Raw genomic sequence first — 15,449 nt, 5'->3', positions numbered from 1 at the left:
TTTTTTTCAAGATTTTTATCAAACACAAAAAAGTAAATATAAAACCAGAACAAAAATACGAGAAACATAAACTCCGAGTCCAAAGAAACGAAAAGTAAACCTGCTTCATGTGGTGATTAAGAAAGGATTAACGGAGAGCTTTTTCTCTTGTGTTGCAGAAAACTCAAACGTTCGGCGACATTTGCAATGCAGAATAAACTGGTAATTTATTATTTAGATGGAGTTTTTTTAATATTTTCATAAACATGTACGTAATTATAATGGGAGAGCCCTAAAAATTGTTTCACGTCTGTTCGTATTTAAAATAGTTAATAGATGTATTAGCATAACCATCCAGTGTTACAACGCAGTAATATTTTAGATTTAAATTATATAAAAATATATAAAATTAAATAAAATTTTTAAGCGTTAAACTCTAGTCTGTTTTTTCTTCGAATCTTTTTTGCACTTGATTCTGCTTAAAGTTGCAAAACGTTGTTTGAAGTCATTGTTATTTGTGGCTGTTGATGTCGCGTTACTGCCTGATTTGCCTTCTATGCTACTCTTCACACTGTGCGTTTTGGAAATAATTTTGTTGCAAGGTTTTGATGGCTTATCCGAATTTACAAAGCCGACAATTTTATTTGGGACCGGTATGTTGTAGCGGCACGAGTTGGACCGCAGTGGTAGTGTTGAAAACGATTCCGCGTTCACTTGCTGATTTTGTTGTTGTTGTTGATGATGCTGATGCAATTGTTGCTGTTGTTGTGATTGTTGCTGGGTTTGCGATTGTTGCTGCGATTGTTGTTGCCGGTTGGGTTGTGCTGGTTGCAAGTTGTTGTGTGAAGAATTGTTCAACTGCGACGTACATTGGTGTTGCAGAAGTTGTAACTGAGGCTGTTGCAGATGTTGATGCAGTTGCTGAAACTGTAAAGCTTTGTAATGGTGAGTATGTTGTAGTGATCCTGAGCAGTAAGGCATCTGCTCATTTGAAAGCTGTGCTGCAAAACTAGGATGCGATTGTATTTGTGATGTTTGCTGTTGGGGTTGTATTTGTGGCTGCTGCTGTTGTGATTGTAGCTGTAGTTGCGTCTGCTGATGTTGAAGTTGCGATTGTTGCTGCTGAAGTTGCGTTTGTTGCTGCGAATCAGATTGTTGTTGATAATGCTGCTGAGATTGTTGTTGAACGGATAACGATAGTAAACAAGACGTTGATGATTGATTATGCAACGCGAACGACGACGTTGTAGATAGTGGTTGAGTGAGCGCTCCGCACGTTGCTGGCAGCATCGTCAGAGGTGAAGACGTAGGCGCCAGTCGACAACTAGAAGTGGCAGACGACATGGAGGTGGTGAGCGTATTCAGAGTGTCGGAGAACAAAGAAGAATGTATCGATGGTTGTAGACGGGATTGAATTATGGCAAAATTTTGTTCATTGTCGCTTTGTTGCAGTGGCAAGCACTGATGCGGTCGATTGCACTGATGCACCGAATGGTGTCCCAACAAACAATTGTTGCTACCTGCGTTGGAGTTCAGCGCGTTGGATGAGCGATTGAATGATTTGGTCACCACGATTCGACCTCCGCCCACTGAACAGTTCTGAGTGCCGCACCGACCGAAACAACAAGCACGCTTCAAACACATTGTTTTGTCATTCTTCACTGCATTTCTTAGCGCAAACAGCAGGAATGAAGTGAAGCCGTTCATAGAAGAGAGGACGCAGTGACATTTCTGGAGGGTTGGACTTTTTGAATGGAAAGCCGATGAGGCAGATAACGTGTAAATAATCCACGATATTAGGAGTAACATTTTCAACGTGATTATGCCGAAAACCTGGCGAATAAACAAAAAATTTACTTGTTTGATTTGACATTAGAAAAATTTTTTATTGAAACGCGATTATTGCACTTATGATGACGTCACCCTCGCCAACACGGATGTTTTTTGATTACCTCAGTCCGGGAGAACATGTGGATGTGTGTAGTGACCTGGTCAGTTGGGAACTGGTCATCAACGTCAAACGATGCGGTTTTGTTCAATTCATGGGCGCCATATTTCGGCCTTTCATATGCAAACCTTCCGTTTATATATATAGAAGTTATAAAATTCCATTTAAGTAATTTTGTATGAAACTTCTTGTTCACAAAATAAAAATTCGATAATCAATTTTTCAACTTTATTGCATTGAAATATTGTTTAAAAGAATTTTTTGCGGCAAATAAGAATGTTCAAGAGTGTCTGCAAAAAAACCTGTAACATGGTAGATACCTCCAGAACAGCAGACCGCACCAGAGCGATGACGTCAGCAGACAGATGTACACGGGAGCGATCAGGGTGGCCCATATGGCAGCTTCATCTGCTCCTTCGTCCCAACATCTATTTTTTCAGGTTGTCGGATTAGATGACAAATGTGTGAAAGAAAATAATTTAGAATTTAAAAGTACTAATTTAAAAAAAATTGGTTTGCTACTTTCATTGGCAAATTGTGATCAAATAAAAAATGTTTAGCCAGATAACTTAGCTTTATGTGCTTTTTTTTAAATTTTTGTTACAAAACATAATTCAACAAAAATAGTTTTAATCAGATCTGAAGAAAAGGTTTAATACTTGGAAGAGTTAGGCACAAATCCGTACGCATTCAACGCTGCCGAGACGATCAACTGTAGGAAAGCCAAGCCTGAACCAATTTTCAGTTTACGTGTTTTGAAATATCTTCAGTATTTTTTCAAATTTGATGCTAATCACATCATATCATTCAATCATTCATTACTAGTATTATAAAATTTAATCACTAGTCTATGTTATGTTATTTACTTATCTACGACACAATAAGATTTAAAAAACACAATATTTAATAACTATTTCGAAACGCTGGGATGTTTTGAGGAAAATAAAACACATGTGACAAACCCCAAACAGCAAAAGCTTTCCTTCCTATAGCATTAAAACTTTTTGGGCCGTTTCGTTCATAAACACAATCGTTTCCATCTGGACCACTGTTGACGAGGCCAACCACGTTGACGCTTGAAGCACTTGGAACCGCAGTTACCAGTTTCGTGGAGGATCTACTGAATACAAACTGAACCAAGCAGGCAAACCACGTGTGACCTGCAACGGTGAAAAAATTGGCCAACGTGGAGATGGGAGTGCAGAAGTTTTCGGTCCAAGGCCAGAGAACGTTGTGGTTGTAAGTGATGAGGAGGCAGGCGTCCATCATTGCCATGCACACGCAGAACTGGAGAATTATCTGGCCGTACTCTTGGCGGTTGAATGAGCTTCAAAGGACCATAAATTGAAATTAAATAAATAATTATTCATATAAATTAACATGCAATTGAATTCATGTGCATTACTGACTTGAATGTGGCAAAATAAACGGTGACTGCTAGGTTGGACAGGATGGAGACGAGGAAACAAACGAGGGACATCATGGCCATCACGACGTCGTCCCTCACGTTAACTGATTGAGCAAAGGTGGAATCCTGTTGTTGTTGCGTTGTTAAAAGTTTGAAGTCAAGCTCTCTTGTGCACTTGATTCAGAGGTTTTGACGACAAACAACCACACATCTCACACATTGCATATGATTGGCGGGGGTCTCTTGGCATTTTTTTCAATTCAATAAAATTTTAATTAGCAATTGAACACTTGTTAACAACAAATCCTATTTACTGGAAGACCTGAAGTGTGCGCTAGTAGGGATGAGTAGCAGTCCACAGTAGCAGATTTTTTTTAAAATTCGTTTATTATGAACAAACAATAAATTTGTTACATAATGGGGCATTCCAAAAGAGTAAATCTTAACTAAGCGGAATCCCCAACATTTAAAAAAGTAATCCATAAATTCATAGTTCAATTAAATAAATGTAAATTAAATAATTTTTCTTTCTTTTTTAAGACTTTTAAAAAATCAATTTTTAAAACATATATATAAAATATGAAAAACTTATAATGTTTAAAGCTAATTAATATATGCATGCATATAAAACCAATTAATATAACCATATATGTAAAATATGTAAAATTTATAATGTTTAAAACCAATTAATATATGAATACATACACATGTATACATACACATATTTACCCACCCATACATATACTATACATACTTACAATTATAGACACACATACTCCCATAAACACACCCACTCACTCAAACACACACACACATACACACACTCTCCAATATATATGTAAGCATTACATATAAACAGTACATAAACAATCATATACGTATATATTGAAATTGAAGAACAATACTTTAAAGATGAAAAGAAAAAACTTAAAAGATGAAATGAAAAAGTAGCAGATGAGTAATGAAACTAAATAAATCCAACTAAAACAGAAAAAAATTGTGACATAATATAACTTCAGAAAATTCAAATATACATAAAAACATGTACACACATAAACATACATACTTACAATTTGAAAAAAAGATATGAATATAGACCTGAACGATGGCCAAATAGGACATGATGTTCGAGCAGCAGACAATTTGTTCATCATTGTTCGTTAGCGTTTCAACCTCGTCCACTGTCCACGATTGAACTCGAATAAATAATTATTAACGTTTATTAGATTTAATTGAATGATTTATCTAAATGATAAAATTAATAATTGAACGATTATTTAGCTAATAAATTTGATAAATTATTTTTTTTTCAAATAACCTAAAAAAATGTTTAAGTTCATTTCTGCTAACTGAAAAACTGAATATAATTGATAGAAACCTTGTGTTTGCATCGAATTTAATTGTTATCGTTTAAAGTTAGATGGAAAAACGTGATTCAGTAACTCAATCACATGATTTATAACATCACGTTCGTAACGTTAAATTGATGCAAAAAATTATTCACAAAGTGATCTGAAGAAGAGCGCAAAGATGATGTTTCAGCTGATGGCGTAGCGCTGATCAGAAAACAAAATTTGTGTTTTTGTTTGTTTTTTTTTGTGCGAGATTTCAATTTAAAAATTCGCATATTTATTTTTGAGTAATAGAAATCATTTGTCATCGTGTGAAGTCACTTACTTGTTGCATTCCAGGAAGCACATCTGTAAAGGCGAGAGGGCTGAAAAAAAGAAAAATCAAACTGGATTATTAAAAACAGAAATTTTCATTCTAACCCAACTTAAGTTTGTAGCAGTTTGCTTGCACAATGTGCAGTAACTGTCGTAATTGTAATCATTTTCACAAATCGAGACCGCGCCAAATAAATTGATGGTGGTAATAATTAGAAAAAAATATTCTGTGTTGGAATTAATTAAATCATTCGTTAAGTGATTTTTTAAAATTATAAACATCAAAAAAAGTTCATAGACATCTAACTTTACGGTGGCTGACGTGCAAGTTAACTAAACATGGTAGTGAAGAAGAATCAGTTTGTAGATGACGATGGTGGTTGGTGTTTGGACCTGCTTGCAACTTGCTCCACTGCGGGATGGCAGATACCCAGATGACCGAATTGTGTAGGAGTTTGACGAATTGTTGCTGTTGTTGCAGTTTGTTGGGTGGATGTTGTTCTGTGCGTTGTTTTTGTTGTTTGAACAGTTTTGAAGTTTTAAAGAACACGTAGACCATCCTGTCAAATGAGATTGCTGCTGCTGCTGCTGATGATGATGTTGATGCTGTTGTTGATGCTGAAGGTGAAGGACGAAGTTCGTTGCTGTCCAATAATATTTTGAAGGCAGAGTAATCCTGTGTCATTCGAAAACCACGTTTGATTAGTTGTTTGCACAAATATTTAACTTTCTAGATACTCAAAAATTCCAAATACAAAATTTGTTTAGAACTACCCGAGAACATTTAATTCAAAAACTAAAAACGATCATGACAGGAAATTTTTGTCCGAAAGTTGACGTCAGCAAATTTCGACCTTCCCGCCTAACGGCATGTGTAACGTTGCAATGTAGAAATATCATTTGCTCGAACCATATGCGGTGAAGGTCTTTGCATCAGTTGCAACATTATGCTGTTTGAAGAACAACCATGGAAGTTAAATATTATTTGTTAAAAAGTTTTTTACCCATAAAAAACACTGTTTTGCCATTAACAAATACTTTGATGTGTTTCAAAGTTTTTAAAACCTACGAAAGAAATTTTATATTGCCAACAACGTTTGACAAAAACGAATAACAATGAAGCAAATGAAAGCTCATCTCCGCCATATTCGATTCTGTGTCATCATCGTATGAAAAAAAGTTGATTTTCTTTCAATGGCAAAAAATAACTTTTTTTCTGCGGAATCCCAATTTAATTAATCGTGTTATTTTTCTTGCTAGGCGTAAAAAATTATTTTTATTTCTCTGTTTTCTTACACCTCATTTGACCTCGCAAGAAAACGCATGATTTGTTATCTATGTGATGTCACTGCAAAGAAATATGACGCCAGAGGTCAGAGTTCATCATGACAAAAAGTATTGATACGCGCTAAGCTTACAAACGTTTAAAAATTTATTTTACAGCTTTACATACAAAGTAAAAACTATTTTTGGGAACATTCTCGTTAAAGTTATTTTCTTATTTTAATTGTTTGAACCAACAAGAAATTTAAAAAAAAACATTAAATTTTTTGTGGCGTGATGAAATTTTTATAGATACCGGCAAAAGAGTTTAACCTTTGATTGGAATGTAACGGAATGCACTCGATGCTGCGCTGTTTTCAGTTTCAACTTTTGTTGATGTGGATTCGTCTGCCACTTTTCAACAAAAATTTCAACATTGTTGAGAGTTTCATTCATGTTCTTGGCGTCGAACCAGTTCACGTTAGCAATGTATTTCTCAATAATCAACAACAATCTAGAAATTATTTTTAACCTGGTTCCTTATTTTGATAATTAATTTTAAATGGTAAAAACTTTAAAAACGATATAAAACAACTTTAAAAAATTAAGAAAAAACAACCAAGTCTGAAAAAAGCAAAGTCAAATCATACGTCAATGAAGAGTTATTTATTCGTAAAATGTCACTTGAAACATCAAGTATCTTGTCCAACAGGAGCAAGAGCACATCTGACAGCTGTTCCAAATAGAAATAATTTTTTCAATAGTTTTTTTTGTTTTTCTTCGTTCACTGTTTCTATGATTATTTTATTTTTAAATCGTTTGTTTTTCTTAAATGTTTATTTATTTCCTATTTGAATATGATGTTTGCATCAAAAATGTTTTGAAATGAGTGGCATGTGGCATGGAGCATGCAAAAACTATGGGACGTACGTCAAAGAACTTAACACAAAATGATGTCAGCACGACATCTTACGTCAGCAATTTTAAGGAGATAAACAGTTGTGTGTGACTTTTTTCATGATTTCAATAAAATAATTTGCAATTGTAATTAAAAATATTTTTTTGTAGACTCGTTTGAAAACATTCTTCGCATTTTGTTCGCAAATTTTGATTATGGGTTAAATAACTAAAGCGAATTGGACAAGACTAATATGATTATACTGAAATGAAACAAATATTACAATCTTTTTTATTATTTCAATAATAAAAAATTACCAATAGATTATTTTCCAAAAATATTCAATCATGCTATAATTATGTGAATTAAATTTGCCAGCAAACGTTAAACAAACATATAAACGCAGAAGCAATCAGACAGACAGACAGACAGACAGACAGACAGACAGACAGACGGATAGACAGACAGGCAGGACACACAAACATACAAACAAACACAAACGAACAAAGATACTAACGAAGAGATAAATGAATAAATAAATGAGAGTCAAAGTACGTAAGTTAAGTTAACTGCTTAGAAAACCACCTGCCGATTGGAGTAAGCAAATTCCAGGGTTTCCCGCAAAACTGTTATGACGTTGTAGATAATGACGTCATCACTGAAGTCACGTGAAGTTAGTGGCTTTAAAAATTGCTGCGCTTCTGTAGCGCTGTTAAATTTCTGAATTGGTTTTAAGTGATGAGCATTATTTTGTTGCTTTGCTGTTAAAAACAAAAATTTATTGAATTTTTATAAAAAATACTCCAAAAAACTTGTTTACACTAATTTGTCATAATAAAATTAGTTTTTTAATTTTTTGCCATTCATTTATTAGGGTTCCGGAGTTTAAATTCAATTAATTTTTAAAGCTTTTACAAAACGTCCACTTCTTTTATTTATTTTTTGTTGAAGACCGGCTTTTTAAAATAAAAACGCTCAGTGATGATGATAAATGAGTGGAAAAATAAATTAATGGATTGATTGAGCGATGGATGAAGATAGATGACTGATAAGATGGTACGTACAACAACTTTGTGTACAACATGTATTCACACGAGAATGGTATCACATTTTATGTATGTATTAATACACACGCACACAGACGCACATAGTAACAATGAATATAATGCTGACATGCAATTTCTGCTAATATGAAAAACTGTGTTATGGATGATTAATATAGTAAGTTAGTGAGTGATAAAAAACCATTTAATGGATGCATGGATGAATAGATGAATAAATGAATGAATGACATGAAAACAGGATCGATGAACAAAAGTAGTAGAGTGAATTAGAAAACAAATAATTGGATGAATGTCATAGAGTAGGTGTGTGCAAACTTTTTGATGTGAGGACCGCATTGAAAACTATTTGGCATTTGAAGGGCCACGTCTGTATTCAAATTGAAAATTTCTTGATTTCTTGGACCTATTTTTGTCTCGTAATATGTGACTGGCGACCTTTTATTATGGTCGTAATGTGATCTCTTTTTTGGTCGAAAATGGCCCAGCGGGCTGCAAGCGATCCGCTCTTGTAGTTTACCCACCTCAGTCATAATGTGTTAATTGAATGGAAGTTAACATTAGTAAAAGTACCTCAGTTGGTTTTCAAAATCAAATATTTCAACGTGTTTATATATGTAGTTAATTAAATATTAAATTAAGTTGACTATTAAATTTATTTTGCAAGAAAGCAGTTCCAATGTATTAATTGTAATAATAATATAACATAAAATATAATATTTGATATACTTATTGACTCCAAACTGATTTTCAACAATCACGTTTTTCAGACGGCTAGAAAAGCAGACAGAATGGTTGATTTTCTGAAAAGTTATCTCAAAAATGCACCTACAGCAGCTTTTTCGCTTTTTATAAATCAATTATGGGTCAATTCTGGAGTTTGGTGTGTTTGTATGGTGCCCATTTAAAAAAAACAAAATTCAACAATTAGAAAGGGCTCAGAAATGAGCATCCAGAATCCCACTTCAATGCAGAGGATTAACATACGAGGATAGGTTAATGATTCTAGGGTGGCCTTCGCTGGTTTACTAATGCAGAAGAGGAGACATTATATCAACTTATCAATTGCTTAATGGACTGCTGGATGTCGATATCAAACCAGACTACGCACCTACAACGGCGACAAGAGGAAATTGAATGAAGTTGATCAAGTGGACTTGCAGATAAGATGTCAGAAAATACTCCTTCACCAACAGTATTACTGAAATGGCCTACCTGAAAATGTGGTCAAATCAGCTAACGTTACTAGCTTCAAGATAGCCTTAAATAAACTTTGGCAGAGTGAATTCAGTATATGAAAGTAAAGATGTCAAACTGAAGGATGTAAAATTAAACTGAACGTTTTCAAACAAACATTTTAATTATTGTATTATTTATTCTTAAAAACTGTTTACATTATGGTGGCAGGTGGCTTTGCTTGTGTTGCAAATTTATTCCATTTTATGAAATACACATTTCATTTATTATCAGGTCAATGAGCAACGTTTGAATAAAATCATAAATCACATTCAGATTGATCACGTAGGAATGGTGTCTTGCCACAAACATTAGCACAGACAAACAGAAACTTCATCAAACGCATTCAAACAAATTTGCAGACTGTAAATATTCCTCCCATCGACTAATGTTTTGTTTGAATGTGATCACATTCATTTGTTTCTATTGCTTTTTCTTCTTCTTTCTCTTTTTATTCATTACAAACACGGCTTTGTCAGATATTGGATTTATAGCAAGCAAAGAGTCATGCCCGTGAATAAACATCAACGTCCAACTTCTGAATGCATCACATACGTGGTCTTCCAAAAAATATTACGCCATTGGGACATGTTAAAGGTTGAAATTCGTATTCAAAATAACATGAATATATTTTATTCAGCGTTAACTTTTAAACAGTATTTGACATTTTTTTTTCAATTTAGCTAAAAAATGTAAGTGTCGGTTCATGAATGTTCTAAATATGATTATAATGTATTATATTCATCGCGTTATATTCCGCTAAATAACACAAAAAGCCCATGGAAGAGAAAACCATAGTAAGAGATATTTGATATTAAAATGATGGGTTGGTTGGTTGGTTGGTGATTTTTTCGTAGGTGCTTCGCGTAGATCTTCGGAGGAATTATTTGCTGTCGGTTTCTCATTGGAGTTGATACTAATGGCGTTGATGTTGGGTTGTTGGAGCATCAGTGCTAAGTAAATGAAAGAGGCTTGCACTTATTGACCATGACATATTGTCTTCACTTGGTACTTCTTGTCCTTTAATGTTTTTCCTATTATTCAGTTTCTTTCAATGTTTCTAAGTACATGTGGTTTGTGTGTTTGTGTGTTGGTTTGTGTACTTTGATGTCACGATATCAGCATGAGGATAGTAATTTTTTAAACCTAGTGTTTGCACATTTATAACTAATTATAGGTGCCTTCATTGAAAACAACATTTTCAAACCAAAATCGATGCAACGGTTCTAGCAACGTTAAAGAAATTCTGTTGTTAGCAGGAATACAGGAAAATAACTTTACTGTATATAAAATAGCTGATAAGCCGCAAAAATGTACTGTTGTTAATCAAACTAACCTCATCGCTGGAACACCTCCTTTTTATTGTTAGCTCAATTATCAAAGAATAACGACAGCACTTTCAATAAAACGTCATTTTTTTCAATTAGTTGCTTTTCAAACATAAAACGAACTGTTAGAACGTTCGAGAACGAAGATTTTTTTAAATGAAACATGCGGTACATTCAATGTTAAAAAATGAACAAAAATCTTTTTTGGTTTGTTTTTAAAAATATTTCAAATTACGTGATGATGACTTTTTATTTTTTTGCCAAAATTAGATGAAAACAAAATAATTGTTATTAACGAACGGGTCGGGTTTTTCGGTATAACTGTTCGCATCTGAGCTATAGGCCATTTCAATGAAATAGATTATGGTTAAGTTTTGAATTTAAATCAGAACAAATTATGATTGATAGGAAATGTGAAATATTGACAATCAAACAAAAGAAGAAGACGTAGATTTTTGAAAAATCGTCTTCATTCGCATTTTTCTTTATTTAAAAAATTAGAAAAGTATAACTAATAAGACTCACAGTTGTGCAGTTGTCAACGTTCGCTTCCATCCACAATGCTGTGGTCAGATTGAAGTAGCTGCATCTTCTTGTGGCGACATGACCGGGCAGTCTGAAGCAGTCGAGTGTGGCTACTGAGTTGACCTCTGTGACTGGCCATTTGAAATAACCCTTCGATGTCAGCGTGATGTTCTCTGCGCATGGCGCTGCAAGTGCAAATGTGTTTTTGTTTTTCGCCGCTGATTACTTTTTTAAAGATTACCACTACAAAATTTGTTAATAAATTTGTTAATACTTGCTTTTAAAAGACTTTGGTTACATAATCAAAAAATCTAACTAAGAAAAATGAAAAACATTGATTAAAACACGGAAACATTATGTTCAAGCCATGAGATTGTGTGTTATGAAAACTAATAGATATGTACGCTTTGCGGTTCATTAAAGTACAACTTTCAATATTAATTTTCTGAGTATGAAAATAAAAACGTATGAACAATCTGATAATGTTTTTACATTATAAAAACGCTTCAGATTTTTAGAACAGTAAAATTAACCACAAATCAGTTAATAATGACCACGAATGTAATTAATCATTAGAATTTATGTTTTTTTTTTCTGATATTATTTTTATTAATATGTTTTTCAAAACGGCTCTTGTTTGTTTATAAAGTTTAGCTAAATGAAACTCTGTTTCCCAACATTTTTTAAATGAACATGTTTTCAACTTCAAAATCGATTTCACAATTTTTTTAAATGAGCATGTTTCCAACTTTAAACTTATAGGCATTTTACAAATGCTCCGTAGAAGTTTGGTAACTCAAATTTTATTTTGACTTATCGATACAAATTTAAATACTCTTGTCCTTTACTCTGTAGTTGAAGAATTCAATTACAGATCTCAAAACTTTTACTGTTTCCATTGCAAACAATGGTCGCCTGGCTGATTTTGTTTGGTGTTTAAACAAATCTATTTATAAGTTTTGTACAGTTGAAATTCAGACAACATCGTCGGCAAATAAATGAGTTATTGAACTTGATAGAGATTTTTACGAGCAATCAGAATGTTTTTTTTTTACATTCACACACGTGAAGACATAAAGGTAAGGAATGATTTCACGCAAAACAAAAAAAGTGAAGTAAAAATTGTGACCATACATGTCGTAGCGGAAGCTGAGCATGGAACTTGACCGAAGGCATCGTAGCACAAACCATCGCTTGATTCGCACTGATTCTCCTGGCAGTCCTCGAAAAATATCTCACAATGTTTGCCTGGTGAGATGGTGATGAATAAGAGGGGGCTAGTGAGATGGTGATGAATGAAGAGCAGTCTTGTAAGTGTATGACGATGATTAAAATACAAGTATTTATAACGATAATAACACTATCAATAACTGTTGTTTTTACACAGCAATTAAAAAAAGTTTGAAGCTAGTATTGAAATAGAAAGTTAAGGATCTATAAATTATTAGTTGGATTACACATACAAATGCTTAATTTTTTAAATATATTTTGATTTTTTTTTAAAATGAATCTAAATTTAAAATATCATGTTTTTCAAAGAAGACAAATTTGGAATCGAGAAAATTTTAGGAACTACTAGATGAAAGACTGAAAAAGAATTTCAAATTTCTAAATTCTGAATTTTGACATAAAACCTTTTTTTTGTTTACGCATTGCAAGGATGAAAGGAGTATGAAACTTATTAAAATTTCAGAACGTGTCGATTACTACAGAGTTCATTTTTCGGGGTAAGAGGAGAGATAACAAAGTGAGTGTTTTTATAAGAATATCGTTTTGAAGATTATTACAATTAAAATTATTAATAATTTCAATGATTAGCATAACGGTAAAGTGTCCGACAGTGCATTGCAGGGACCGGGTTTGACTGCACAGAGATCTAGCCTATCACACTCAATGTGTGTGACGCGTTTTTATATACATATACATATATATATATCTATGGTTATCTATGGTTGTTTCATGTGTATTTAAATGCACTGCGTGTTTCTTGTTGATGCCTTTGAAAAATATTGATGAGTGAGTTGTTATGAACAAATAGGTAAATTGTTATCATCATCATTATTTTCATTGTTAATTATGTTAAAATGTTGCAAAAATAAAAATTAGATTTGGGAAAATATGCAAAGAAATGAGATTTGTTGAAATGTTTCGAAAGAACAATACCAGAAAGTGAGCGTCCGAACAGTGAACCACGTAGTTCTGGATGGCAAAAAGTGGAAGCCATTTATTTTTTTGAATCAGAAAAATAATTCAATAAAATAAGAATGGATAGCTGGAAGTAAAGTAAGTTAAATAAAAATGCATCGACCAAAAGCCAGAGCGCATGCATAGATCAATGAAAAATGGCTAGCCTGAGATAAATTGAAAGGAAAACGTGATGTGCCGGTGCAACTACATACAACTGCCAAACCAGCATTGCAGCAATACCGAATGAATGTTAATGCAAATGCAACATTTTTTATTTCCAACCTATATATATATATATATATATATATATATATTTCATTAAACGCGATGCTTATATTATTGTTATTTAATTTTTTATTAAGATTTTCTATTTTTCTTATTAGTTTTTTATAATTATAATTTAAATTAAAAATAAGAACACCAATATTCATTATATAATTATTTATTAAGCGACGTTTCGAATTTTATAATTCATCTTCAGGCAATTTAATATTAATTCAAATAAAACATAACAATAAACTGTCAGATGACGTAATAAGAGTTGAGCGCGAAAGTAACGTAAAGATTAAAGTTAAATAACGTAAGTAGTTAAATTAAGTATAATAAACAATTATTTTGTAATATAACATAATAAAATATATTATATGTGCAATATTATGTTAATAATAATAATAATAAATTAAACATTTCGTGATGAAGGTAAAATAAAATTGGAATAAATTTGTTTTTTCAAATTAGGTTTATAAATATTAATAAATAGGGATTCTAAAATTTGTAGTCTGTTAAAATTAGTGTCTTTCATTAATATTTTAGTATTATCTTCTAATATTTTGCGGGATAATTGCTGGTTGTGGCAGTCATATATACTTATATATGACTGCCACAATATACATATACTCATATATACAGTCATTATATTTACTGATATATATATATATATATATATATATATATATATATATATATATATATATATATATATATATATACTTTTATTCGTATGCTTCCTACGATGATTATGCGCTAAATGTATAAGAGTTGATAGGAATTGATTGACAAACAAATGATTATGAAAGTAATTTGAATTATTATTTGAGGGATGAACATGAATGACATTACAGATATCTGGCTCTTGCAAAAATTTTCGCATGAAGTGTTTATAAAAACGCATCTAAAACTGTTGTACCGCAGATTGCATACAAAACAACAACAAAGAGACATCTTTGAAAGAATATCAACATTAATGTAACAACAACAACCACCACCACAACAACAACAGCAACTACTACAACAAAAACAACAACATGAATTTTAGCATGAACATTATAGCCAAATAAAATAAACGACATAATTTATTTCAAAACATCCATAAAAACAAGGAATCTAAAAAATTGTAACTATTAAAAAAATTATTTTTTCAAAATAAAAGTTACAAAAGGAGTTAAAACAATGAAATAACAAACAGTAGAGCCAGTGAAGATCGCCAATATGAAAATCGTGTCTCGTAAACCAAGAAAAAACAAAACGTTTCGTTACAGCACTTATTTTTCAAGCGGAAACCTTGAAGAATCTATTTAATCAAGGTTGTTATTAATACTATCCAAAAAAATTGAAAAGTTTTATAAAAATGTATGCCAGCAGCAATTATTATTCCATAAACAAGATCTTAAAATTTGATTAATTTCAATATAAAATTTTATTTAAGGCAGTATTGTTGACCAGTATTAAAAAAAAATTTGTATGATTTTGCTGTGTTGTTTTCAAAGTAGATTGATAAATAAATGTATATCGAGATAAATGTAATTTAAAACAGCACAGCCTGTTTTAAATGAAAAAACGTCAAGCGATGCTTCACTCACAACACACCAAGTCCAAATTTCATTGTAAAGCATTTCATGAAATCGCATCACGATCTCATCACATCACGATCCGATAACACCATATTTTAT

General features: G+C 32.3%; 2 protein-coding genes across 2 annotated transcripts; both read right to left on the bottom strand.

Annotated features, from left to right (window-relative positions):
* Positions 1–8,757, bottom strand: HELRODRAFT_190335 (hypothetical protein; the record flags this gene model as incomplete). Its single annotated transcript, XM_009013508.1, has 16 exons — positions 1–808; positions 839–1,812; positions 1,968–2,055; positions 2,230–2,355; positions 2,587–2,656; positions 2,890–3,254; positions 3,337–3,461; positions 4,434–4,531; positions 5,013–5,052; positions 5,108–5,229; positions 5,396–5,503; positions 5,913–5,952; positions 6,599–6,797; positions 6,916–6,998; positions 7,749–7,872; positions 8,543–8,757. The coding sequence occupies 16 exons, from the start codon at positions 8,755–8,757 to the stop codon at positions 409–411; spliced, it is 3,177 nt and encodes a 1,058-aa protein (XP_009011756.1). The 3' UTR covers positions 1–408.
* Positions 8,758–9,277: 520 nt separating this feature from the next.
* On the bottom strand, positions 9,278–13,537 carry HELRODRAFT_167768 (hypothetical protein; the record flags this gene model as incomplete). Its single annotated transcript, XM_009013507.1, has 5 exons — positions 9,278–9,439; positions 10,797–10,856; positions 11,314–11,498; positions 12,448–12,561; positions 13,477–13,537. 5 exons carry the CDS (start codon positions 13,535–13,537, stop codon positions 9,278–9,280), a joined length of 582 nt encoding a protein of 193 aa, XP_009011755.1.
* Between the last annotated feature and the right edge of the window lie 1,912 nt (positions 13,538–15,449).

The sequence above is a fragment of the Helobdella robusta genome (assembly GCF_000326865.2).
Source record: "Helobdella robusta unplaced genomic scaffold HELROscaffold_12, whole genome shotgun sequence".
Lineage (NCBI taxonomy): Eukaryota > Metazoa > Annelida > Clitellata > Rhynchobdellida > Glossiphoniidae > Helobdella > Helobdella robusta.
Note: the sequence above shows the minus strand (reverse complement) of the source record. Positions and strands in the feature narration are given on the sequence as shown.